The 27,303-nt window shown below is 45.7% G+C and overlaps 1 protein-coding gene across 1 annotated transcript in view; it reads right to left on the reverse strand.

The window, feature by feature from the left end:
- Positions 1-432: 432 nt before the first annotated feature.
- Positions 433-27,303, reverse strand: part of LOC311238201 (eukaryotic translation initiation factor 2 subunit 3) — a 34,043-nt gene continuing 7,172 nt past the window's right edge. Inside the window, exons 5-12 of the mRNA XM_084326223.1 lie at positions 25,696-25,790; positions 25,402-25,560; positions 21,213-21,347; positions 20,169-20,263; positions 6,045-6,189; positions 3,000-3,169; positions 2,251-2,423; positions 433-1,069 (exon numbers count right to left, since the gene is read on the reverse strand). Of these exons, the coding sequence (XP_084182349.1) occupies positions 1,006-1,069; positions 2,251-2,423; positions 3,000-3,169; positions 6,045-6,189; positions 20,169-20,263; positions 21,213-21,347; positions 25,402-25,560; positions 25,696-25,790 (1,036 nt within the window). The 3' untranslated portion in view covers positions 433-1,005. The remainder of the gene's footprint in view (positions 1,070-2,250; positions 2,424-2,999; positions 3,170-6,044; positions 6,190-20,168; positions 20,264-21,212; positions 21,348-25,401; positions 25,561-25,695; positions 25,791-27,303) is intronic.

Here is a 27,303-nt window from a genome sequence, read left to right on the forward strand (position 1 = left end):
GTGCACACTTTTAAATAAACTCAATTGAGTGGTGTGCTAGTTATGTGACTGTATACAATTTTATAACATTTCATTATGTGCATTTGACCTTTTAAATTTTTTATAGTTTCAACTACTTTTTCTAGGTAGCTTCAGTTACACAAACTATATTTCTCCTGAGTAATTGGTAGCTTTCAGAATAGCTTCCCAAACAGTTTTTAACCATAAGTTATTTGTTACAAAACAGTAATAAACCTATGCATCAATATTAAATACAACATATATCAAGTAGTAGGCATATGTAGGCCTACTTTGTCATTCTTATAATAATAAGAAAAAATAAAGATGGGCACATTTCTTCCAAATGTATTTTTATTAGATTCCATTGTAAACAGCACAGCATACACACAGCATTAACTGTACTGCCCCCCCCCCCCCCCCCCCCCGCCCCCTGTGGCATTTAGAAACCAGACCAGGTGCTTATTCAGAAGGCTGCAACACAAATCAACGCTCATCAAATAAAAAATATCCAACATAGAATAGGCATAAAATTCCCCCTCGATACTGATGAGTCCGTACGCTCTGCATGTATGCATTTTTATTTCTAAATGTCGTGTGAGGATTGCAAACAAATGAATAAGCCCCTAGTCCTGCTTTGAAAGACGCTTGGCATCGAGTTGCCCTTATATCACCCCCCCCCCCCCCCCCATTGGAATAAATCTTAATAGTCTAAAGGGGCCTCATCTCCCCATCTCCAGTTCCTCCTCTGCAGTAAAATAAAGGGCAGGTGACAGTAATATGTATGGCTGAAGCCAAATCTGCTTGCTTTCACCTGTCCTATGTGGAAGAGTGCAGAGGAAGGAGAGGGGACAGAGCGAGGAAGCATCTTGTAACTACTGAGACGTCTCCTCTTTAGTTTCCTTCTTTCCCCCTCAGTCCTTCCTGATGTATGAAAAACAGTGTGATGGGTGTGTTTTCCAGGTTGATGGGAGCGTCGCCATAGTGACAAACTTCCTGGTTCGTTCTTCAGTCATCGTCCACTGTGGGCGTGATGGTCACGCCCCTCCTGATCTGGCCCCAGCCAATCAGACTGAAGAAGAAAGGATAGAACCAATTTAGACAAATATCGATATCAATCAATAAAAGCAGGTAAGCAATAAAACCATCTATCACGAGTCTATAGGCTTGTTTGAGATTACTTTCGGCTCGCCTCGAAAGCAAGCGAGAGTAGCCGATTACAGCCGGGAGAGGAGTCAAAAAGTCGAACACTTCTTGAGTTGACTAGCCTGCTCGCCTCGCAATGGCAGATATCGCGTTCTCACACACACACACACACACATATATATATATATATATATATATATATATAGGCAAAACAGAATTATTCAGCAGACGCTTTATCATGTAAGATGTGTGCAACGAGATATAGGCCTATATATAATAGTTTCGGCTAATTATAATTTCGAGAGCACTGATGTTTGGCCAGCTAATTATCCTTTGGATTTTATGTGGGGGGTCTATGAGAGGTAGAACAGGTAGAAATACTATAACACTAAGACGATAAGATAGACGTCTCATAACTTCCTTGTGGGTGGTTACAACTTTTCTGAGCCAATGGGCGCTTTGCGCAAACCAGAGCAAGTCGTTTCCCATCATGCATGAGGTTGAGCAGTCGGTGGAGAGCAACTGCGTCGCCTAGCCCTGAAAACTGCGAGCGCCTCGCTACCGTGAGATTTCCGCGGCTCGCACAGTCAGATTTCCAGAGCAAGTCGGACAACATTCTAACCGCCATGCAACACGCTCGGCAAGGCCGTGGGCAGGCCTAGCTCATCTCAAACAAGCCTTATGTCTAACATCCATTTAGTCGCTGTTGGATGAAAACAACTAATCTCCAAAACTTTTTAGGAATTCCGAAAAATAGCGTAATTTTCTGATCCACCCATGTATTTTTAAAGTCATAGATTGGGTTTTCAATGTGTTTCATATGTCCTAGGGTCATAAAACTGGCTCACATGATAGAGAAACAACATTACTAAACATTAATTTAGAGAATAAAAATTAAGAAAAATATTGAGATAAGTGGTTATCATCAGACAGCGACGATTTGCTGATGGGAAAGTGTCTGTACATTCATATTGTACATTATGTCCTTAGTGAATGAATTGACCTATCTCAAGCCCTGCCCTTGATCCTCCAATCGCAACTGGTCGCTTCCCTCGGACAAAAAGAGGGCGGAGCTTGAGATAGGTAAATTCTCTCTCCCCTCCTTACCGCCAATGTTTCTCCACACGACGGCTGAGTGCGATCTTCTCCCCGACCTCCGTGCAGACAGGGTTGGTCAGCACTATCTTGGCCAGATCAGCCTTCACGGCACTGACACGGCCGCCCGTTGAGAGAGAACCAATGTTCACCATCAACACTTCGTTCTTCGACAGCTTCTGGACCTGTAGGGGTAGAACAAAAAAGAAAGTACAACAGGATGAGATCACATGTCCTCATTTGGTTCTGTGTTGAATCAGAACACCACCGTTGTGCATATGATTGTATCGTAGTAATTTCTAAAGACACTGGGTTTAACAGGTTTAAAGTCTTATCTATAATACAAGAGTGGAGTATCTTTGCCCTTTGACCCCATCTACAGTTCATGCCAAGCGCCATGTCTGTGAGTCTTCGTCTTACAAAGTGCAATGCCTGTGAGTGACCATTATGGGCAGAGCGGTCAGTGACTGACATTACCAGTAGGTGCTTTGCATCCAAGAAATAATGAAACTTCAGTTTGAAACATGTAGTATTTGGGCTTTGGTTTTCACTTTAATTTCTCGTTTAATGTCTCTTACTCATCATTTCTGCTTTAAAAAAAATGTCATGTCTAGTCTTGTCCGTCCATCCTCTCTCTCTCTCACTCCTTTTTAACAAACTCACATACACAAATAATTTTCCCATATCATGTCTCCCATACAGTTTTCAGGAGACCCGACGAGACAGACTGACTACAGGTCCTGCGGCGATGCGCTGCTCACCTTCGCAGCCTTCTTGTCTCCTTCCGTGCGGACTCCCAGTAGCCTCCTGAGCAGGAAGTAGGAGATTTCCAACTCCGTGAAGATCTCTGGCAGCGCTCCGACTGCACCCAGCACCTGGCCCACCATACGATCCGCTCGGCACAGTGTGGGATCGATTTTAGTTCCCACACCTACGACGAGACAAAGAGTCATATGAGTCACGGAACACACAGACAGAGGTACAGTGTTGTATGTCTTCATACAATAGTATCACATGTGTATATTTCTGTACAATGATATGATCCAAACTCAATCGTGTAAATTACTTTGTTTATAAATGGTAAATTTATATAGCACTTTTATCCAAAGCGCTTTACAATTTGTTCCTCACATTCACACACCGACGGCAGAGGCAACCATGCAAGGTGCCAACCTGCTCATCGGGTAGGTTTCTTCAATATAATTATATGGTTCATCAACATAATGTTAGAATTTAAATAAAAAAATTATAAAAACAAAAAAAAAGGTAAACAAAGCAAAAACTTTAAGTAAAGAAAATTGTCAGCAGTAACGTAAAATATGTGCTCATTAGTAAATGGGCAAAAACTCATATTTAGACTGGTATGGTCCTTTAAACCCGTTCTACTCCTTTAACACATTCACGGCCAGGGGTCGCTGTTTACCTTCTGTATAGAACGCCAGTGCTGTAAGTCAAAGGGGCGCTTTGTTCACTTGCGAGTGCTTAAAATATATCTTATATTATAGCTATGGGTCTAATACACCCGTCGATTGTCAGTGAGTTGCTTCCAGTCAACATGCACAAAACACATTGTTTTTTCATCCGTACATTTCCGTTTTGAATAGGACTACAGTTTTGGTGATGCTTAGTAATCCCAGGAAAAGACGCGATAATAGCGTTTTAGTGGAATCCACTAAACACGTTGCCATTTTTCGCCTGATTATCTAATCATCCTGAAATCAACGCTAGATTATCGTTACTATCCTTCCTCATGCAAGAATGAAAAGGGCCCTGGAGCGAGGCGCGTGGGGGACACTGTACAAGCAAAACTGTACATTGGAATATTGACGAAACCATACTTGGTCATTTACTGTATATTGGAGGGGGTTGGGTTAGAACATTTACAGGGGCCAGTTTCGAATTGCAGTCTCCCGTAGGTGTTCTTTGAGAGTGGTTTTGAAAGTGGGTAGTGATTCACATTCCTTTACAGCTTTGGGTAGGGCGTTCCACATTGATGTGGCATAATTGCGAAACGTGTTTAGTCTCGTTTGAGCCGAATCTGGGTTTAACATGATTTGTGGAGCTCCCTCTGGTGTTGTGATCGTGGTATTCACTGACCTTTGGGAAGTATTTTGACATGTACATGGGTACCTTGGTCGTGGAGTGTATCTTGTAGACCAGGCCCATTGCAAGTTGCTGTACTCTGTCGTCTACTCTAAGCCATCCTAGTTTGTCAAAGTGGGCAGGGGTGAGGTGGGTTCTAGGAGTAAGGTCAAGCAGTAGTCTGACCAGTTTGTTTTGAGATGTTTCTAATTTTGTTTTTAGCGCCTTTGAGGTGCTTTGGTACCATGAGGTGCAAGCATAGTCGTAGTACCCTTGAATGAGTGCTCCTGCCAGAGTCTTCAGGGTATTCTTGTTTACCAGAAAGGAGATCCGGTACAAAAATCTAGTTCGTTGGTTGACTTTTTTTTATTACATTGGATGCCATTTTGTCACAGGAAAGATTTGCCTCTAGGATGGAACCTAGGTATGTAATTTCATCTTTCCTTGTGACAATATTGTCACCCACTGTAACTGAGAAGCCGTCGGTCTTGCTGAGTTTGTTATTTGAACCGAAGAGAATGGACTCTGTTTTGCCCAGGTGTAATGATAGTTTGTTATCAGCGAGCAGATAATCATATGCAGATTTTGCCTAGTTCCGAGCCGAGGGTTTTTTCAACCTGTAACTTGTTCTTGTCAGAGACCAGCAGGGCTGAGTCATCCGCGAACAGGAACAAGTTGCAGTCACAAGCTGACGACATGTCATTTGCATAAATTAGGAACAGTAGCGGTCCTAGTATGCTTCCTTGTGGAACACCACAGCTCACTGGGAGGGGGGGGGATAGGGTACAGTTTACCTCCACCATCTGTTCTCTCCCCTCCAGGTAGGATTGCATCCAGCTCACTGATAACAAGACTATCAAAACCAATTGCTTTTAGCTTGTCAATCAGAATGGTGTGATTGACAGTGTCGAAGGCCTTTTGTAGGTCCAGCATGACCATGCCTCAGTATTTGCCCGCGTCCACCTCTTGTTTGATGTGGTCGTTTAAATAGAGAAGGCATGCGTCAGTGGAGTGGGATGTTCTGAAGCCAGATTGGAATTCGTAGATTAGATTTTTTTCCTCGCAGATGTATAGTTGAAACAGGTTACCTCGCGGGAGTATTTAAACCCCGCCTGCACGGCTCAGCTCGGCCCAGATAACAAACCACAGCGTTTCTAATGTAGTGCAATTGCTGCCACAATGCGTTAGGGGGCGGTATTGACCGTCTGCAATCGCACACACACTCAGAACAGTATGCACAAGGTGCCTCGATGAATTATGAATGGCAATAGCGAATAAAAGAAATAACGAGTTAAACGCGTATATATATGTGGTTGGCCGTCAAGCGTCGGCTCCCAATCACGTATATATATGTGGTTGGCGAGGAATGTGTTAATCTCTTATTTTATAAAATAATGTATACATTTGGTATATATTTTCATATATTGTCTCTATTACTCATACATTTTTATGTTCTTATTCACCAGATGTTTCATACTGTTTTACAACGACACAACCCCTTGGGATAATAAGATCATCTTCTCTACATTAAACCATGTGGTGGCCGTTGCCTCCCACAACTTTCAGTTACCAGTACATCAAAATCCTTTCAAAAGTCTTTGAGCGATTCCGCCGTCTTCTCTCCTCATCTCCTTCCTCAGTGCATGTCATATGAATGATTAAAACAACACGACACTAAGATTAAAAACATCCAAGATCACATGCGTGTACAAATTAAGTCCTACCGATAAGGCCTCCTGGGGCAGCGTACTGCAGGTCGTTGTGTTCGGCAAACAGAGAGACGATCTTGGAGAAGATGGGTTTGCACATCAGCTTTCCTTCCTGGTCTTTGGACACAATGCCAGGACGCACCTCCAGCTCCTGGCCCACCTGAGAGGAGGAATAGAGAAAAGGGGGGGGGGGGGGGTTAGAGATTGGTAGCAGAACTAAGCAGACAAATTCATTTCTGATATTTGACTGAATAAAAAATGTATGACATCGCCAACTTCCACAATTTGACATATTTCTGAATGCAACCTATGGGGGTTGAACAGGGGTCAATTTGATTTGACATCCTTAAGCCCAACAGGCCCGGTACAGGGCCGAGATTCATATCACGCCATAAATCGATCATACAGATTTAATTTAATTAATGTTGCATGTCTTTTTTTCAAATGTAGACAAGAGTAAAGACCCTAACTGTCAAAACAGCAGTCAAAGTATATATTTTCAGCACTACGTTTGTTTACAGGGCAAGTGTTGGTGAAATATGAGTTTATAGAAATCTCAACGCATTGAGTCGGAAACCGGCGCATGACGCGAGGAAGTGGTGCAGCCAAAATTGAGTGTAGTCTTTTAAAAGGAGAGACCCAGGGCTTTCAAATAAAAAAAACTACACTACCCAGCTCACGCCAGCTCCTGTCAAACTTGGAGCCGTCTGACGTGAAATAATTTTTCATCGTTATTTTTCATGATTATGTCTCACGGGTCGAACAAACCTGAACGTTATTGCCATTAAATAGAAGTAGTTCGTTTATTTACCTTTCTGTGAACGTCTAGGGAAAAAAACACGGCGCAATCAGATAAAAAATGGTGCCACATTTTGCATTACAAAAAAAGTTACTGTACTTACAGTAGATTTCATTCACGGTTTTTGCTACCCTGTCAGGGGCACCTGGTGGTACTAAATCCAGATTGAACTCTGCCATTGGAAAGAGGAGATTTGGCCTGATCCATAGATGTGTGACTTGGCCATAATAGGGTAATTTATAGACCTGATATTCTATATTCATACAGTCTATAGTCAAGGACTACAGCCCCCTCAGCATCGACGGGGCACCGGTTGAGAGAGTCAACAGCTTTAAGTACCTCGGAGCCTACATATCCGAGGACTTGACATGGACCACACACATTGACAGTGTTGTGAAGAAGGCACGACAACGCCTCTACTTCCTCAGACGCCTAAGGAAGTTCCAAGTCAGTCAGAAGATCCTTAAGAACTTCTACTCATGTACAATAGAGAGCATCTTGACCGGCAACATCACCTCCTGGTTTGGGAATAGCACTGCACAAGACCGAAGCAGACTACAAAGAGTGACACGTTCAGCCGAACGCACAATTGGAGGGGGGCTCCCCACCCTCCAGAACATTTACAACAAGCGTTGCAAGGGCAAGGCTAAGAGAATCATTAAAGACTCCAGTCACCCGAACAACTGCCTCTTTGAACTGCTGCGGTCAGGCAAGCGATACCGGAGTCTCAAGGCGAGCACAGAAAGACTCAGAAGAAGCTTCTATCCCCAGGCCATCAGGCTGCTAAACGAACAATGAATGAACACTACACAACAACAACCACCAAACACACATAGCACACACATCCACACGCACACACTCACTTTAAACAAACACACTGTAGCACCCACTCCACACACTTTATAGCACACACCCACTTTAAACAAACACACTGTAGCACCCACCCCCCACACTTTATATTTATTGATGAAGGATTGCACTACAACTCGTACACCTTACTGTAAATTGTACCTAAAATTGTACCTCATCCCATTTCTGCTTTGCACTAGATAGTACTGTACATTAGTACACTGCATAGTATTGTATATTATATGGTAACTCAGAACATTGTACATATGTCTATACCGAACACTGTGACCTCATTTTTCTTCTTCTAAATTACATGCTATATTATGTTATTTGATACTATCTTGTCTAGCACAGTCTCTGGAGCGTAACAGTAAGAAGCATTTTGTATGAAAGTATTCTGTACTTCTGTATGACAACTATTAAAGAACTTGAACTTAATTCCTCTAATAGTAACCGGTATTCAATTAAAAACCGGGTCTCTATTAATGACCGGGTGCGCTGTTGAGCTAAGCAATTATAAGCCGGCCTCCTAATACAAGCCGGGTTTCATGTATATTAGAGGAATTACGGTATTTCCCTCAACGGATTTACCATAGGTGTTACGAAGGATCAGATTAAACCGAATATATATATTTATTACTTGATATATATTGTATAGTATTTGTATATCGTCTGATATCCCTTGTGTATTCTTTGTACATATACACGGAATATCCCTTTACCTAGTACAGACCATAATATTTCGTTCTTCTAGGGCGGCTAGGTGGTGTAGTGGGCAAGGCACTCGCCACCAGTGTGGAGACGCTAGGATTCGCGTGTTCGAATCCAGCTCTCCACATTGTTTTCAGTTTAGCTGGTCGTCTGCAGTAATACACATTGGCCGTATTACGGGGAGGGAAAACTGAAGGGTGGGGATCGAACGTTGTGAACAAGCGACTCCTACAAGTCGGTTGGTGCGCCTGCGCAGTAGAATCAGGAAGTGTCGGGGGCAGCGTGAGCCTCCCACGCGTTACTCCTCGACACAGAGATCGAGCTGCGCAGGTGAAAAGATGCGACTGCTGTTACCTCAAGTACCGGAGGGGACTTGTGCTATGTATGACTTAGTCCACATTGCAGCCGGCTTGTGGGAGGCAAGAAACAGCGTTCGTGACAGGGGAGGGTTGAATTGGATGATACGAAATTGGGATGGGAGAAAATATAGAAAAATGGGAGAAAAAGTGGATAAAAAAAAAAAAAATTCGTTCTTCTATTGGATAGCGATCCACTAGGCGCCACTGCCATACCCCCAAGGTCTAGTTCAAAGTCACCGCCAAAGACATGCCTGGACATGACCGGCTCTGCGCAAGAATACGAGACAGGAATAAGGCTGGTACTAGTTTGTTCACCTAACGTATAAATACGGCGCAGGTGAATACAGAAGTAGTTCGAGTTACCCAAGTGAAGCCTCACACCACGATACAACGTGCTGTGAAGTAGGGCCTGTTTGGCCCCAAAATAGAGCATTGAGACCGCGTGCGAATTGATAGCTGAAGTATCAGAGTTTAACGCTGTACCATCAAGTTCGACCTATTCTATTAATTCAGTAATAGTCTATTTATGTATAGTGTATCGTGCGGCTACCGTTCTACGGAGACCAGCATTACCAACGTTTCCTCGTACCAGCTAGTGTGCTTATCCAGGCTGGGCAGCTTAACCTGGCACCTTCATCCGAGGAGCCCTAGACGAGGACCGTGTGGATATGTACACTGGATAACCTACCCGACGACTACATAGCCCTTTTCGGCTGGATTATATTTGCTTTGGTCCTGTAGCCGATGGAGCGGAGAATCGTCTACACCCACAATTGTGTGGGATTTACCCTGTGAGGAGCAACGTCGAGCCCGCCTCTAAGACGCCTGAGGCTGGCTAGCTTTCTTCCATGCGGAGCTGCATGCCGGAGAATAGCTGTTATTCGTCTGCGGATCAAGAGATTATTGCACCGTCTCCTGTACCTGGAGTCTCCTTATTCTTCGTTGACCCAGACTTTCGTTACCGACAAATCCTCTCCCCTTGCTGGCCTACAACTGGAGGGACCCTACTAGTATCTCCCGCTGCCCTACTAGTGTACCATAGATATAATTCCTAAGATACAGGTGGTATTCATTATCTCCTGCGTATTATAATGGACTTACGCTCTTGATTTATTCACGCACATTCTTCGCCTTACAAGCGCGACTCTAAGTAAAGTAATGTAATCTACTATTATTGCTGCTAATAAATATTATTCTAACCAAGATTTGTGTGGAACCGTGTCATTGTGGAGGTGTTCATCTCATATACCTGTGTACTGTATGGCCAGTAGTAATGTACATAAGACAGTAGTGGTTTAATGATACCATACTTATTTAATACAGTCAGGGAATTGTACCCCTCAGTTACAATTGGTCCTTCGAGCCGGAGGCTAACTAGCGTAATATTAATATAGTATTAATATTGACATGGCCAATGATGAACACTCCACAAACGGTTCTCCTAAAATAGATCGCCCGCAGCGCAGACGGCAGCCACCTCAGTACCTAGAGGACTATGCTGCCAGTATACTACCTAGCTTTCTACAGACGTTAAACGCGGAAAAAGCGGATAGTAAAAGTATGCCAAACCCTACCGACCAGGCGACCCCGCCAGTAGAGACCCTAGTGGGTTCTAACGTAACTGACCAAGCTCACGGGGGGGACCAGGAGGGACCTGACATGACTTTACCCCCCGCCAACGTCAACGAGGTAGTCCCCGGAGAGCTCCAGGATAAAGAAAGCCCTCCAGGGACGGAACCTGACCCACGACCAGAAGAGACGCGCACCCAGGAGATAGACCTCCTCGGTACGCGACAGGAGAACGGATCTCCAACGAGTACTACCAGAAGCCGATCACCTCTACCAGTGTCTTCCCCCAGCGAGGCGGACAAGATGCTGGCGCAGGCCTTTATCGCCACCCTGGCAGCCTCAACCGAACGCGATCGACTCCAAGCACAGATGCTTAGCGAGCGCGAACATTCTTCCATGGAACAAGAACGCTTCCACGCGAAACTCCAAGCGCAAGCCCTTAGTGAACGCGAACACTCTGCGACCGAGCGAGAGCGCTTCCAGGCGCAGCAACGGAGTGACGAAGACCGCATACGCCTAGACTAGACTCCTCCAGACGGAAGAGAATATGGAAAGAGACCGCGGCGAAGCCCAGCGCGCCGCCGCCGGTGCCCAACGCGAAACAGAGCGCGACCTCGCTCACACCAAGCGCGAAGCCGAGCGCGACCGATTACAAGCGCAGATAATGGAGCAACTGATTGCCAGGGCAACCCCCCCTCCCTCCGCACGGGGCTCAAGGGCCTCGTCAAGACAAGGGTCTAGGGCACCCTCCCCTACCCGATCAAGCGACCCTGAGCCCGGCCAACAGAGAGAGCCTATACCCCTCTCCGAACCCCTTCCCCGACCGGTCCAAGCGAGACCCAGCAACAGGGAAGAACCGGCCTATGCCGCGGAGAGACTAAATAGACGACTACAGGATCTAGATGACCTGGCAGAGGAAGAAGAAGAGGGAGAGGAGGAGAGTCAAGCCCAACAGCATCACCGTACTCCACAGGACCAGGAGGTCCAGTACAGCCCAGACTTTACCCCCGCGGCTCTGCGCTACAGACCCCCGACTCAATTCACGGGGGAGCTTGACGCACAACCAGCCCCGAGGAACAGCACCTGGGTACGCGGGCCTTGGTACCCGACAGGTACCAGCCCACCACGACACGTAAGAGGAGACTCGCCTAGGAGGCCTCTCCTCCAACGCTCACCGATGTGCCAGCCATCCATGGCATCGTACCTTGGCACACCGACGTTCCCGGACTTCACACACGAGAACAGAGCACAGTACACAGAGCTACGAATGTGCTTAGAGACAATGATGTCCGATGTAACAGATGAACCGTACAAGTATGCTATCCTACTCAAGCACCTGAAGGTGCCCAGAGCACACAATATAGCGCTGGCATATTCCACCTCTACTACCCCATACACAGCGGCTCTAGCAGCCCTCGACCAACGTTATGGACGCATATGGGACTACGTAATACAAGAGATAAGGAATATTGACAGTCTACCCCCAGCCACAGACAATCGCTCACTAGATGACCTGTCGATCAAGGTACAATCCCTGGTAGGGATGCTGGGGGCACAAAAGGAAAAGGGTATGCACGAACTGTACGCGAACTCTAATGTTGAGGATTTTAGAGAAGCTTCCGCCCGCCCGACAAGAGCGCTTCAGGCGGCAAAGAGACCACCGTGATCCTAACGGTCCCGAGCCATCCCTCCTAGACCTAGCCGACTTCCTGGCGAGAGAAGTCAACAGCCTATGGTTGGATACGTTCGTGCGGAGCACGCCAAGCTCCAGAGAGGGACCTAGGAGAGCAAACGATGGCCACAGGCTGGTGACCGTCATGCACCAAGCCGAATCAGTACCGAGCAACAAGAACCACAGGACCCCCTCGATGAAAGAGAAGTGGAAGATTGTATGCCCGTACTGCGAAAAGGAACACTGGCTGTCACAATGTGACACGTTCAAGAAGATGACCGCCGACGAGGTGAGTCAATGGATAAAGTCCAACCGACGCTGTTACCGATGTGCGCGCAGTCACATGGCAGCCGAGTGCCGCTTAAAGAAGAGGTGCAGTCGGTGTGACGGAGCCCACTTGGACGTCCTACATGACAGTAACAGAAGAAAGCCTGCACCCTCAAGCAGCACAAAGGCAAGTGTTATGTACATTGACCCCGCCAGCAGCGGGGGCGCCCGGGTGCTCTTGAAGGTGGTCCGCGTAACATTGAGTTACGAAGACAAGGTCATGGACACCTACGCCGTCCTTGACGACGGGTCAGAGAAGACCCTTCTCCTCGCGTCCACTGCGGCCCAGCTGGGGAGCGAAGAAACGATGACGATTCGGACAATAAGAAGAGACCTGAAGACGATCAAGGGCGAGAACGTCTCCTTCACTATCGCAGCAAGCGGGCAGCCAGAGAGACGGTATAGGATCACTAACACTTTCACCAGCCAAGACATAGGCCTGTCGCAGTACACCTACCCCATCGCCAAGCTGATGGATAAATATGTGCACCTGCGTCAACTACCTATACCGCTCATAGACGGTGCCACCCCGACCCTGCTGATAGGATCCGACCATGCACACCTCATCGTCCCGATGGACCGGGTCCACACTGGGCCCAGAGGCTGTCCAGCAGCAGTCGAGACCCGCCTAGGATGGACACTACAAGGCCCCCTCTCCAGGTCTCCCAACCGAACAGCAGCCACTAGCTGCCTCCACTCCAGAGTGACAGAAGAAGACACCACCCTCCTACAGCACGTCGAGAGGCTATGGACACTAGAGACAATGCCCTTTAAGAACGAAAAGAACACATTCGTTCCAAGGAAGACATTTATGCCATAGCCCTCCTCGAGCGGGGGACAAAGAGAGTCAAAGTCAACGGAGTGATGAGATACGCAACTCCACTCCTGAGGCGAGAGGGTATGCCTACCTTCCACGCCCCAAAAGAAGCGACGGAGCGGTATCTATCGAACACAGAGCGGCGCCTAGCCAGAGACCCCGCTCAAGCTACTGTGTACCGCGCTGAGATTGACAAGCTAATCACAGCGGGACACATAAAGAAAATTGACATTAAAGAGGCCGATCAGACGACCGAATCATGGTACGTGCCACACCACAAAGTCCACCACAACGGCAAGGATCGTATTGTGTTTAACTGCAGCTACCAGATCGGATCACAAAATCTGAATAAAGAGCTCTTGCCCGGCCCAACACACGGCCCCTCTCTACTAGGCGTGTTGCTACGTTTCCGCCAAGACAAGGTGGCCATCAGCGGCGACATCAAAGGGATGTTCCTGCAGGTGCGACTAGTGGAAGAGGACAAGCCCCTGCTGCGGTTCTTATGGAGAGAGAGGATCGGGGATGAGCAATCATCCATCTATCAATGGGAAGTCCTCCCTTTCGGAACCACATGCAGCCCATGCTGTGCTACGTTCGCACTGCAAAAACACGTCGTAGAAGACCCAGCAGCTGATGAAGAGGTCCGACAAAGTGTAGGAAATAGTTTCTACGTGGACAACTGTCTGCAAAGCGTCTCGACGCCAGAAGAAGCCGAGGCCCTCCTACTCAAGCTCCGCGCCTCCCTGATCAAAGGCGGCTTTGATCTCCGGCAGTGGGCCAGCAGCGACCCTCAAGTATTGCGCAGCCTCTCCCCAGAGGACAAGGCAGCAAGCAGCGAGACCTGGATGGCGACCATCCCAGGAGAAGCCCAAGAAATGACATTAGGACTAGTCTGGTGCTTCAAAACAGACTCGCTCCATTATAAACACACACCCCTGACCAAGGAGCAGGGAAGGTCGACTTCACTACCGACCACAAGACGGAGTGTATACAGAACACTCGCCAGACAATATGACCCGTTGGGATGTATTCTACCTTACACCACCAGGGCAAAGATGATTGTAAGAGCGTTATGGGACAAGGACCAGGGCTGGGACGACCCCATACCCGAACACCTTGCCTCCACATGGAGAGAGTGGGAGATAGAACTCAGCTCGCTCCCAGGTGTCAACATACGCCGCAGCTACTTCCCACCCACAGTGAGGCCGGAGACGTGCCAGATGGACCTGCACGTCTTCAGCGACGCCTCCGAAGTAGCCTACGGTTCGGTGGCCTACTTGCAGGCCCGAGAGGAGGGAGGAGAAATACATACTGCCTTCATCCTGGCTCGCTCAAGAATAGCCCCCCGCAAGCAACAATCTATCCCGCGTCTAGAGCTCTGCGCAGCCCTAGCAGGAGCGCAACTCGCCACGTTAATCCAACGTGAACTCACCATCCCGGTGCAAAGAACAATCCTGTGGTCAGACTCCATGACCGTACTCACATGGATCCAGTCCGATTCGTGTAGATACAAGGTCTTCGTGGGAGTCAGAATCACAGAGATCCAAGATTTAACAGAAGCAGCATGCTGGAGGTATGTGGACACAAAACAGAACCCAGCTGATGTCATCACACGGGGAATGTCCCTGGATGACCTCACCCGTCACAATCTATATAGTGACGGTCCCGAGTTCCTCAAGCTCCCGGAAGAAGAGTGGCCTACACCCACCCCACGGGAGGCGAGTGAAGAGGAGGCAGAGAAGAAGAAATCTATGTTCTGTGGGTTGACACACACAATCGTCCCCACAGATCCCAACATAGACGACTGCCTCACCCTTGAGAGTGCGCAGCTAAAGACATTCCTGTGGCACCACCCAGAGGTTCAGCCCACTACTGACATTACTGCAGCTAACTACGAAGAAGCAGAACTCCTTCTGCTACAGCGAGCCCAGAGAGACTCGTTCCCCGACGAGCTAGACTGTCTGCAGGGATCAAAGCCAGTCCCGTCAGACAGCAGACTGCTCCACTTAGCCCCTGAGAGCGACGCCCATAATCTCATCAGAGTGGGTGGTCGTCTGAGTAGAGCCCCAGACTTACCGGATGACGTCAAGTTCCCGATAGTTCTCAACAGCCGACACAAGGTCACAGAGCTCATCATAAAGAAATACGACGAGGACGTGCACCACGCCGGGGCAGAGAGAGTCTTCGCGGAGATCAGACGTCGTTATTGGATACTGCAAGGAAGAGAAGCAGTACGACGCTTCCAGCGGACCTGTCTAGACTGTCGTAAATGGCGAGCACAGCCCAGTATACCCCGGATGGCTGACCTACCCCCCTGTCGCCTCCGACTCGGCGACAAGCCTTTTCACTCCACCGGTATGGACTGTTTCGGCCCGCTGTATGTAAAGAAAGGAAGAGGGACGGAGAAGCGGTGGGGTATTGTATTCAAATGCATGACCACCCGAGCGATACACATAGAACTCCTTCCCACCATGAGTACGGACTCATTCCTTATGGCCTTCCGGAGATTCACATTGCGGAAAGGGAAACAGTCTATATTATTGTCTGATCACGGGACAAACTTCAAAGGCGGAGAAAGAGAGCTGAGAGAGAGCTTCCAAGCTATGGGCCCAGAACTTAAGACCCACCTCGCTCCCTCTCAGATTGATTTCCAGTTTAATCCCCCGAGTGCACCTCACTTCGGTGGAACTTGGGAACGAGAAGTACGTTCAATAAAGACAGCCCTGTACGCCGTGCTTGGGGCCCAGACCGTGGCGGAAAAAGTCCTCACCACAGTCCTCACGGAGATCGAGGGAGTATTGAACTCAAAGCCCCTCGGTTACGTCTCAAGTGATGTAGCAGATGTCGACCCAGTCACCCCCAACACTCTCTTGATGGGGCGGCTGGACCCCGCGCTCCCACAGACAGTGTACAGGCCTGAAGAAGCGAATGGCCGAAGAATGTGGAGGTACAGTCAAGTATTGGCTGACAAGTTTTGGAACAGTTTCCTCCTCCACTATCTACCGTCTCTACAGACCCGCCAGAAATGGGTGAAAGAAAGAGACAATTTGACAGAAGGAACAGTCGTCATGATTATCGACCAGTCACTACCCCGAGCTATGTGGCCGGCCGGCCGCGTAAGCAAAGTGATCACTGGTGCCGACGGAAAGGTCAGAGCGGCAGAAGTGCTCGTCCAAGGGCGGACATATACCAGACCCGTGGCGAGGCTGATAGAGTTGCCAAGGCTCCCCGACACTTTTGATGACGACCATGACCCCCTGACTTTGTGAACTGCCCTACCCTCACAACTGACATTGAGTAGTGGACAGTGCGGTTAATCTGTCTCTGCTTATCTAATTAGGTGGGACTAATTAGGAGGCGGCTGTTACGAAGGATCAGATTAAACCGAATATATATATTTATTACTTGATATATATTGTATAGTATTTGTATATCGTCTGATATCCCTTGTGTATTCTTTGTACATATACACGGAATATCCCTTTACCTAGTACAGACCATAATATTTCGTTCTTCTATTGGATAGCGATCCACTAGGCGCCACTGCCATACCCCCAAGGTCTAGTTCAAAGTCACCGCCAAAGACATGCCTGGACATGACCGGCTCTGCGCAAGAATACGAGACAGGAATAAGGCTGGTACTAGTTTGTTCACCTAACGTATAAATACGGCGCAGGTGAATACAGAAGTAGTTCGAGTTACCCAAGTGAAGCCTCACACCACGATACAACGTGCTGTGAAGTAGGGCCTGTTTGGCCCCAAAATAGAGCATTGAGACCGCGTGCGAATTGATAGCTGAAGTATCAGAGTTTAACGCTGTACCGTCGAGTTCGACCTATTCTATTAATTCAGTAATAGTCTATTTATGTATAGTGTATTGTGCGGCTACCGTTCTACAGTGACCAGCATTACCAACGTTTCCTCGTACCAGCTAGTGTGCTTATCCAGGCTGGGCAGCTTAACCTGGCGCCTTCATCCGAGGAGCCCTAGACGAGGACCGTGTGGATATGTACACTGGATAACCTACCCGACGACTACATAGCCCTTTTCGGCTGGATTATATTTGCTTTGGTCCTGTAGCTGATGGAGCGGAGAATCGTCTACACCCACAATTGTGTGGGATTTACCCTGTGAGGAGCAACGTCGAGCCCGCCTCTAAGACGCCTGAGGCTGGCTAGCTTTCTTCCATGCGGAGCTGCATGCCGGAGAATAGCTGTTATTCGTCTGCGGATCAAGAGATTATTGCACCGTCTCCTGTACCTGGAGTCTCCTTATTCTTCGTTGACCCAGACTTTTGTTACCGACAAATCCTCTCCCCTTGCTGGCCTACAACTGGAGGGACCCTACTAGTATCTCCCGCTGCCCTACTAGTGTACCATAGATATAATTCCTAAGATACAGGTGGTATTCATTATCTCCTGCGTAATATTATAATGGACTTACGCTCTTGATTTATTCACGCACATTCTTCGCCTTACAAGCGCGACTCTAAGTAAAGTAATGTAATCTACTATTATTGCTGCTAATAAATATTATTCTAACCAAGATTTGTGTGGAACCGTGTCATTGTGGAGGTGTTCATCTCATATACCTGTGTACTGTATGGCCAGTAGTAATGTACATAAGACAGTAGTGGTTTAATGATACCATACTTATTTAATACAGTCAGGGAATTGTACCCCTCAGTTACAATAGGTAATATATTTTGTTATTGTTGTTATATGCTGGCCTGGCTGTGCAGTAAATACCATATAATGGTATGGTGTTAATGTTTAACAAGAGAGTAAGCCTACCTCAGAATTGTATAAAACGAAGTTATTATTATTATTATACCAGTATTGTGATTGCACTATTTTACTTTATTTAACTTTTTTTGACCAACTGTAATTGCACTGTTTACTACCATATTTCATACAGTACTTGGTTTCAATAAATGAACCCAGTACATTTTACTGGGTTCAAACTGACACAATAATAATAATTATTATTATTATTTTACATGCCTCCTCCTAATACAAGCCTGGTATCCGCTACAGTTTAAACAAATACAAGCCGGGGTTACTATTAGAGGAATTACGGTATTTCAAATTGCATGTGTCCGGATGGCAAAATTCAGTACTGCATCTACAATCTGTAAATCATCTGCCCTTTATTCATTTAATGAATTTTTTGTACACTTGATCTCAAGAAGGTGCTGAATGCTAAATTGTTCATGTCTGGTCAATGTTAGCATGGTGTTATTCACCGTCAAGAATGAAAAAATAAATAGATTTTCTCCTTTGGTTCATTCAAATTTACTCAAGCCTAGTAACAGATGGAATATTTCTGGCACTGGGAATACATTCCCTGAGTTCCATAGATGCCATCTAGATACAAAGAACATGCAAATGGCCCTTGTAGAAGTGGAGCAATCTTCCATTTACTTAGGTATGTATTTTTAGGCGAATTTTCAGAAAATATGTCTAGTACCAATGCATTTAACATTTTTATAAAGAGGGGAGGGGTTGAAAATAGAACTTTAAGTGATATATCAAATCCCAATCAAATATTTGTATTCATATTTATTAGAGTATCTGCCAATACTGAGTCCCAATGTGATATTGTCCAAGGTAGGCAAGATATGTCTGGTAATAAAAATTTGCCAACATCACAACTTTCCCTTAACTCTTTGACGGCCAAACCAGAGTAAAGTCGGGTTATCTCGCCATGCGTTGAGAGCCAAAACCTGAGTATACTCAGGTTTTGATCCTTTGATATTTTCCTTTGATCCCCGTTCTATACGGTCAGCCGGAGCCCTCTAGGTGTCTGTAATTAATCTACCTACGTTGGAATTGCAATGACGATTGAATCTATCAGGTGGCAGTATCGCCTATCTTTTGAACTGGAATGGCTTGGTGTGGATACACTTTTCCTTTTTTTTGCAAGGGCTCCTCCTCCTGCCTGGACAGAGTGACACAGCGATCGCCTCGAGATTTTGTTGCCTAAAGTCTATTTCCCATATAAACGAGTATTGACATATACACAGGTAATCGCGATGGCGATGCAATCACTTGGAATTATTCTTTTTGGAATACCTTCTGGCTAAGGTAAGGTATATTCTATGTCTATTTTACCGAACCTGAAACATGTTTTTGTAATGATCACAGTTTTGTGTTTTACCGGACGTAAAACATGCTCGACAAACACGATCGCAGTTTCTAGTTGAAACGACCCCCCCCCCCCCCCCCCCCCATGATGATTTTGTCATGGCACATATGTACATGGTATATACCTTTGATTTTGGAGTATTTGGGGTTTCAGGATTTCAACCAGAACGATTTTGGCTTATTGCATATAACGCGTCATATCTCACGATCTATGGTAAAAGACTGGATTATTTTGGAAAGGGGCGATGTTTAGCGTGTAACAAACTACAGTGTGTAGAAATGAACTAATTAGTCAGTAATGGACTATGAACAATGCCTGTCAAATGAGCCATACTATTGTCTCCATAGCTATAATACAGAACACAAGATGGGTCTGCAAACATCGCTAAAATGTTCAATAACGCTGGCCCTAGCCAGTGTAGATGGGGAAAGCTTGTGGCCGTCAAAGAGTTAATAGTTTTAATTTTAATTTTTTTTTAAATCCCAGAGTTGAATATAGCCCATAACGATCAATACTGATTAATTAAAAGGCTCCAATTCCGTTCTGATTGGGACTTCCCTAAACACAAGCAGCAGCAGGTTCAGACAGTGTCTCCTCCACTAATAAATAAGATCTAATTACTACATGCTCTGACCCATTTCCTTCTCCAGGCAACAGAGGAGGAGAATAATCCTCCACCTCAAGGCTCGAACAGTTCATGTTGGCTTGTATCAACAGTCAAGAAATAAAAAATTTAATTAAATTAAAAAGATAACAAAATGTTGCCAATGCACTAACATGTGATCATAAACCACATCCACCGGTTCTGTTTTGGAGGAATATTTTGTGGCATAGAAAAAACTAAAAGACTGACAGGGGAGCAGGGATGTGTGGAGAAAAGAAGTCTTACCTTGAGCACACCCTTCAGAATACTGCCTCCTGCCACACCACCTTTAAGGTCGTCCACTTCACAACCCGGCTTGTTCACATCAAATGATCTGATCACTGGAGACACAGAAAACATCAAATACCAATTAAAACTCTCAAGAGGGGAGAGTCTTCTTGCGTGTTTTTCTTGAGTGTTAACATGTGAATGCTGCTATGGCTGAAGCACCTCATAGAGGTATGCTTATAATAATAATATAATGCAGGACCTCTTTAGAGAGGTCTTTATTTGGCATGCAACAACATGGGACATGCAACGGGCGGCACACACACACAGGAATACACACACACGCATTGTCTTTTTCTCAGGGTCGCCGATGCGATTTAATGCTATTGGTGTCACAGTAGGACAAATAGAAAAGATCCAAGGTACTCACAAATATCCCCATGGGGACAAATAAAGTCGTATCTAATCTTAACTAGGGATGCACCAATAGGATACTGGTATGGGATATCGGTCTGATACCAGGCTAAAATACTGCGGTAGAGAATTTCCCTGATACTAAAATCTGATACCAAGAAAAGTGTAACATGCCAGAAATTAGATTTGATTTTATAGGCAAAGTTAAGTGACTTGATTTGCTGCATTTAACACATAGAATCATCTATCTCTATTGGAGAAAGAGGTATTACATATCTCAGTCATCTTTGTCTAGGTCCATACTGTTCATAAGTCTATACTGTTCAGTAAAACTGATGGTGTAAGTCAATCCTGTTCAATAAAAGCGAGGGATTGCATCGGTACTTGGCATCAGCTGATACCTAAAAATGTTGTACTCGGAATCAGTTCTACCGGTAAATGCATATGGTTGTCATGCATTATTGAAATAAAAGTATTTTTAACTTTTCTTTAAAATGTGTCTTGGGTCTTTTATTTCTTATAATTTCCTTGTTTTCATTCCTGCATTCCGTGTGGCGAGAGTGAGACTTCACCTGTGCTTAGGTGCAGCAGTGTGTGTTTATATGTCTATATGTCTGTGTGTCTGTGTGTGTGTCTGTTGGTTCTTACCGATGAGTCTGGGCTCGGAGATGAAGTCTCTGATGGGCACTGGGATCTTCTTGACGATGTACTCACACACCACCTCGATGTTGTACTTCAGCTGGGCAGAGATAGGAATGATAGGAGCGCCCTCGGCCACTGTCCCTGTAGAGACACCACCACCAGGGACACGTGGGTTATACACACACCACACATACACACTAACAATGTGACCAACAGGGACACAGAGAACGGGCCAAATTGAAGTTCCTAAATAAAAAAGGGGAACACCACCCAAATTAACTACCCAATGCATATAACTCTGTATGATAGCATGTACAATAATACTGTATATACCATATATATATATATATATATATTAGTGCTGTCAAAGTTAACGCTTTAATTTGATTCATTTAAATTATGTAACGCGTTACAAAAAAAATTACGCAGTTTTGTTTACTTCCTGTCACGCCTGACCCATAACGTGTGCAGCCAAACTAGATAAAGCGAGCCGCCTGTTTAGAGGACAGTCACTGGCGCGAAGATGGACAAAGGCAGACTTTTAGGCGGAAGGTTTCACTTTAAAAAGTTGCCCGACAGCTCATTGGAGAAATGTAAAGTAATTTGTGCAAAGCCGAATTCAACTACCATAGAAGTAGTACGTCTTTGGCGTATCATCTCAAAGCAAAACACCCTGCTGAAGTTACCTCCACGGGGCCTCGCCAATCTACGCTGCTGGAGTGTGGTGCTCGTGGGCGGATAACTAAACATGCAAGTGAGAAGGTAACCGACTCCATGGTTATGTGGATAGCAAAAAACTGCCGCCCAATTAACATAGTTGAAGACGACGGACTGAGAGAGGTTATTCGAGCAGCATCGGGAGATACCTCTTATATTCCACCCTCGAGAGGAACCATACTGTCAAGAATACACACTTTGTATGAGGATGAGAGGGCTCGGCGGAGGAACATGCTTGAGGAAGCAGCGGCCATCGCTCTCACAGGTGACCACTGGACTTCTGTGAATAATGATTGCAAGTTGCACACGGACATAAGCAAGAATCACTCGCCCAGGACGTTGCAACAAGATGGAATTCCACCCTGGAGATGGTCAAGCGGATCGGGAGAAACAAGTCTCCACTGACCACTACACTGTCACAGCAAAAGAGCAAGATTGCCAATGCCATGGAGACTGAACAGGAGCTTGCCAAACTGCAAAAGCTGGAGGAACTACTTTTGTTTCTTTCTTGTTTCTCTGTCGTGTGTGGGAGGGAGCCAACGATGAAAATAAAGTCTCAGACACATGTACACACACACACATACACAGGTGGGCTGTTTGATGTACGGTCACACCCACAGATCAACTCCTTGGCTTGGAACACCTGATGGTCATTTAATATTAATTAATTATTACATGGCGTTTTAACATTCTCCAAAATGCTTGATTGTGATTAGTCAATAGCGCTCGGTTGCCCCTGACAGCGGTCAATTATTTCTCGATAATTCACCGGTCATGGGCAACGACAATGACCTCGTAGCTATACATTATCCCTTACATATGAATCTAGATTACAGACAATTGTGAGGTGAATTAGTTAATTTACATACCTGTTTACATACCCGTATATACTATATCTATCTGTATATATCGATTGGATGATCAAGGAAAGAGGACGGGGCTTGAGACAGGTCAATTCCAATGTAGCCTAGGAAAGTTCAATCAAATCAACTCAATTTGGTCTTGGCTTTTCAGAAATGGGACATGACGCGTGTGGAGTTATGTTATTGCTCGCATCTGAAGTGATGTCTACTATGCAGGGATTAAAGCAAAAAAAAATCTCCTGACTTTTTTTCAGGCCAAGTCATATTCTTATTTTAACCTCCACTGTATTTATTTTTTCTAATAGCGTTAGCGTTTTTTTTTTTTTTATCCACTTTTTCTCCCATTTTCTATATTTTCTCCCATCCCAATTTCGTATCATCCAATTCAACCCTCCCCTGTCACGAACGCTGTTTCTTGCCTCCCACAAGCCGGCTGCAATGTGGACGAAGTCATACATAGCACAAGTCCCCTCCGGTACTTGAGGTAACAGCAGTCGCATCTTTTCACCTGCGCAGCTCGATCTCTCAGTGGCGAGGAGTAACGCGTGGGAGGCTCACGCTGCCCCCGACACTTCCTGATTCTACTGCGCAGGCGCACCAACCGACCTGTAGGAGTCGCTGTCCACAACGCCCGATCCCCACCCATCAGTTTCCCACCCCCTAATACGGCCAATGTGTATTAGTACGGACGACCAGCTAAACTGAAAGCAATGTGGAGCGCTGGGCTCGAACAGGCGAGCCCAGCGTCTCCAGTATTCGTGGCGAGCGCCTTGCCCACTACGCCACGTAGCCGCCCTAATAGCGTTAGCGTTTTAAGGGAGCCTACTTGTTTCGGTTTCGTCGATAATCCAATGTACAGTTACCCCCCACCTGCCTACCCAACCCCCCCCAACCACCTCCAATGTACAGTCCGCCCCCCCTCCACCCAACCTACCCAACCTCCTCCAATGTACAGTTTCTTCGTCAAATGTATATACTCTATTTTTTAGACTCTTATTGTATCACAAACAATACTGTATTTGTAAATCTGGTATGTCATAAATGTATAGATGTAGCAGTACTGTCTATCTGTATGTCATGTATGTCATATGTTATGATGAATTGAAAATGGGGGAGCCTGATGTAAACAAGAGGAAAGTCTTTCTCTGGTCTGCATCCCCTTAACAATTGTGCATTGAGCTGTACTGTATTGTACCCATTCTGCAATCTGTTAATAACAATCAATCAATCAATATTTAACAGATTGCAGAATGGGTACAATACGGTACGGCTCAATACACACAATTGTTAAGGGGATGCAGACCAGAGAAAGAAATTTGTCTTGTTTACATCAGGGTCACCCATTTTCAATTCATAGTGACATTTATGACATAAACAACATTTATGGCATAGGGACATACATGACATACTACAGGTATATAGTAATGTTACATTTGTGACATATATACGATATGCAAATATACAGTACTGTTACCCATAGATCCTAACAGAGATTATATACATTATGATGGGGAGGAGACTGTACATTAGGGGGGGGTGGGTGGGTGGGAGAAAAAAGATATACGGTGGGGAGAGAATATACGGTGGGGAGGAGACGGTCTACAGATACACCTGTGTGATGTTGCTACGGAGTTAAGCTAATAAAGGATACTCGTCACAACCACAGCAGAGGACTCACGTATTTGTACTGTGAAGTAACACGACAATGACAAATGTGTCGTTTCTGTTTTTCTTTTTGACATAGTTGCGGAACACGGAACAAGTTAACAACTCACCACTGTCTACAGCCCCCGCATCATACTGTAGCCTAGCCAGTCTCTTGAAACACTGCTATCTTCAAACTTCCATTCCTCTCGAAACTTTCTTTTGTTGGGTGGTGCCGCTCATCCTTTTCGTCTGAGAACACCGTGGTGGGTTTTCTTTTTAGTGGCCGGCTTACTCCTTCCATTAACGTTATTATGCTAACGTTAGCTAATCTGTATAGCAGGCGTGCGTAACGTTAGTGCAAGCAGGTGGTGGATGTGACGTCGGTAGACAAGGAGAGAATTGACGCGCGAGGGCTGCAAAAAAGGTGACTGTCGTAAGACTCTGACATGCGTTTCTACTATTAAGTATTATTACATTTTCATATAACAGGCTGACGGACTCCGGTAGAGCCGCCGCGCCTCCGCTAACCCTTCAATAAGCTTTGTGGTCCGGGCATAAATGTTTCCATAAATCCATTTATTTAGATCCAACAGTCTGAATGTATCTTGCGATTATTATACATTTCTCTCGAGTCGCTGCGTGTGTCCTGCCATTATTGCTCGCCATGACTGATTGGCGCAGCCGCGGTAGTAAAAAGAAATGCCCTTTTTCATGATATTCGACGCCTCCGATTGGCTCAATTTAGTTTCAATCTGTATGCATCTACAAATCATATTATACCAGGTAGCCAATTGACGGGAAATCCGTCAGACTCCGAATCAAATTGACGGAATTCCGTCTCAAGACGGAACGCTTTAATGCCCGACTGTCATGAAAAATTAAGACCAGCCAGGTTGAGTCACTCTCTTTACCGTTGCCCTCTTCATCTCCTTCCCACACACACCCACACAACAGAAGAGCCCACTAACCCTGAACGAAGGCGAGAATCTGCTCATACTGCTCTTTGGCCTGGCTCTCCTTGACCAGATCGATCTTGTTCTGAAGGATCAGAATGTGCTTCAGCTTCATGATCTCTATGGCTGCCAAATGCTCCGACGTCTGGGGCTGAGGACACGACTCGTTCCCCGCTGGAACAGAGGACAACAACGATGGTATGTTTACATGTTCGACAGAATACCAGTGAAGTTCAGGTTTGTTAGAATTCTACAGGGATTATCGCAGAAGAGCAATAATACCAACTGTTTACTGTGTGTTTTACTCACCGATCAACAGGAGGGCTGCGTCCATGACGGCGGCTCCGTTCAACATGGTGGCCATCAAGATGTCGTGACCGGGACAATCCACAAACGACACATGTCTTGAGTGCAAGAGAGAAGAGGGAGAGAGAGAGATGCCAGTATGCAGTTACTGTCACGGTCAACATACAACGGTACATTATTCAGACCCTCTGGTCTAGCCCAAAGTGCAACGTGTCCAACACTGCTTTTGCCGTTTAGCTAGTGTTAGTGCCAACATTAGCCACCAAGCATTAGAGCTAATGTTAGTTACCAAATGCCACACTATGAAAAATCATGAAGTTAGCAAGCATTAAGATTTAATGAATAAAGAAAATATATGAATATTTTCTTCATGCGTTACATTTCCTTGCTCTGGTATATTATTTAGTATTTGCAAGCTGAAAGATTCATTTGCAAGCTGAACAGCTAGCTGCGCTGCATTGCACTGTGGGGTATAGCAGGATGCCCAAATTATGTCAACCAACCACGGGGAACACATCTTTAACACATTGAGTGCCACGGACACGTTTTGTCGTTAGTTCATGCCGACCTTTGAGTGCCCCCGACGCTATATAGCGTTTGTTTGTCTTTTTCTTTTATTATTGGCGATTTGAATTCATATTTCATCAATCGAGCCTCGGGTTAGTGCTGCAGAGTCTCTCTGAGCTCAATTGGGAAGATACCGCCCCCTATCGTCTCTCCCTGTGTAACTGCACCCCATTACTTTACACTGATGCAGGGGGGGTGGCCAGTTTCCTCATTTTACTTTTCCGTCAATGCCAACTGAAGGATCGATTGTGCTCGCCGGCCCGGAAAACGCGTGGATTATGTATTTACAGGACCCAACACTAATCAATAAGCGTGATCGATATTTGGAATGGCGATCAGGAATTGGAATAATCTTTTTGGATAACATCTGATCTCAGGTAAGGAATTTATTTTACCAGTCTTAGGATAATCAGAGCTGTTTTCACCTATATATCAGCGTTTGCCCTATGCGTGTGTGTGGCTGTGAACGCTGATAGGAAATGAGAGAATAGATTTTTCAGCCCACCACTATAGCGTGCATAAGTACACATATACTATCGATAATCTAGCGTTTATTTGAAAACTATTCATAAATAGGCCGAAAAATGACAACGTTTGTGTATGCTAGAATATTCCAGTAAATGCCTTTTATCACGGAATCTATACATTTTCCTGAAAAACGAGGGCTTTTCAAAATGCTATAAAACGAAAATGAACCGATTAAAAAACGATCCGTTTCGACAATGTTGACTGCAAACAAGTCATTGATAAACGACAGGCAGATTAGACACATAGCCATAATTTAAGAGAAATTATGCGTTCACAACGCTATCATTGAAGTGGGTCCTGGTATTTAACCATGTTTCCCATGTTAATGGCTGGCACTCAAACTGTTAATAGCATGGTCCATTCGGATGGTGGTTCTCAACCAGGGGTCCAGGGACCCTTATATGTCCTTGAGGGAGTTCCAGAGGGTCCCAGGAAAAATATGGTCAACAGCCCAATAAGAGAATGGTATAAAGTCACTATTCTGATCTCAATCTCAGCTACAGAATTCTGGACTTG

This window comes from Notolepis coatsorum (genome assembly GCF_963971535.1).
Source record: "Notolepis coatsorum genome assembly, chromosome: 12".
Taxonomy (NCBI): domain Eukaryota; kingdom Metazoa; phylum Chordata; class Actinopteri; order Aulopiformes; family Paralepididae; genus Notolepis; species Notolepis coatsorum.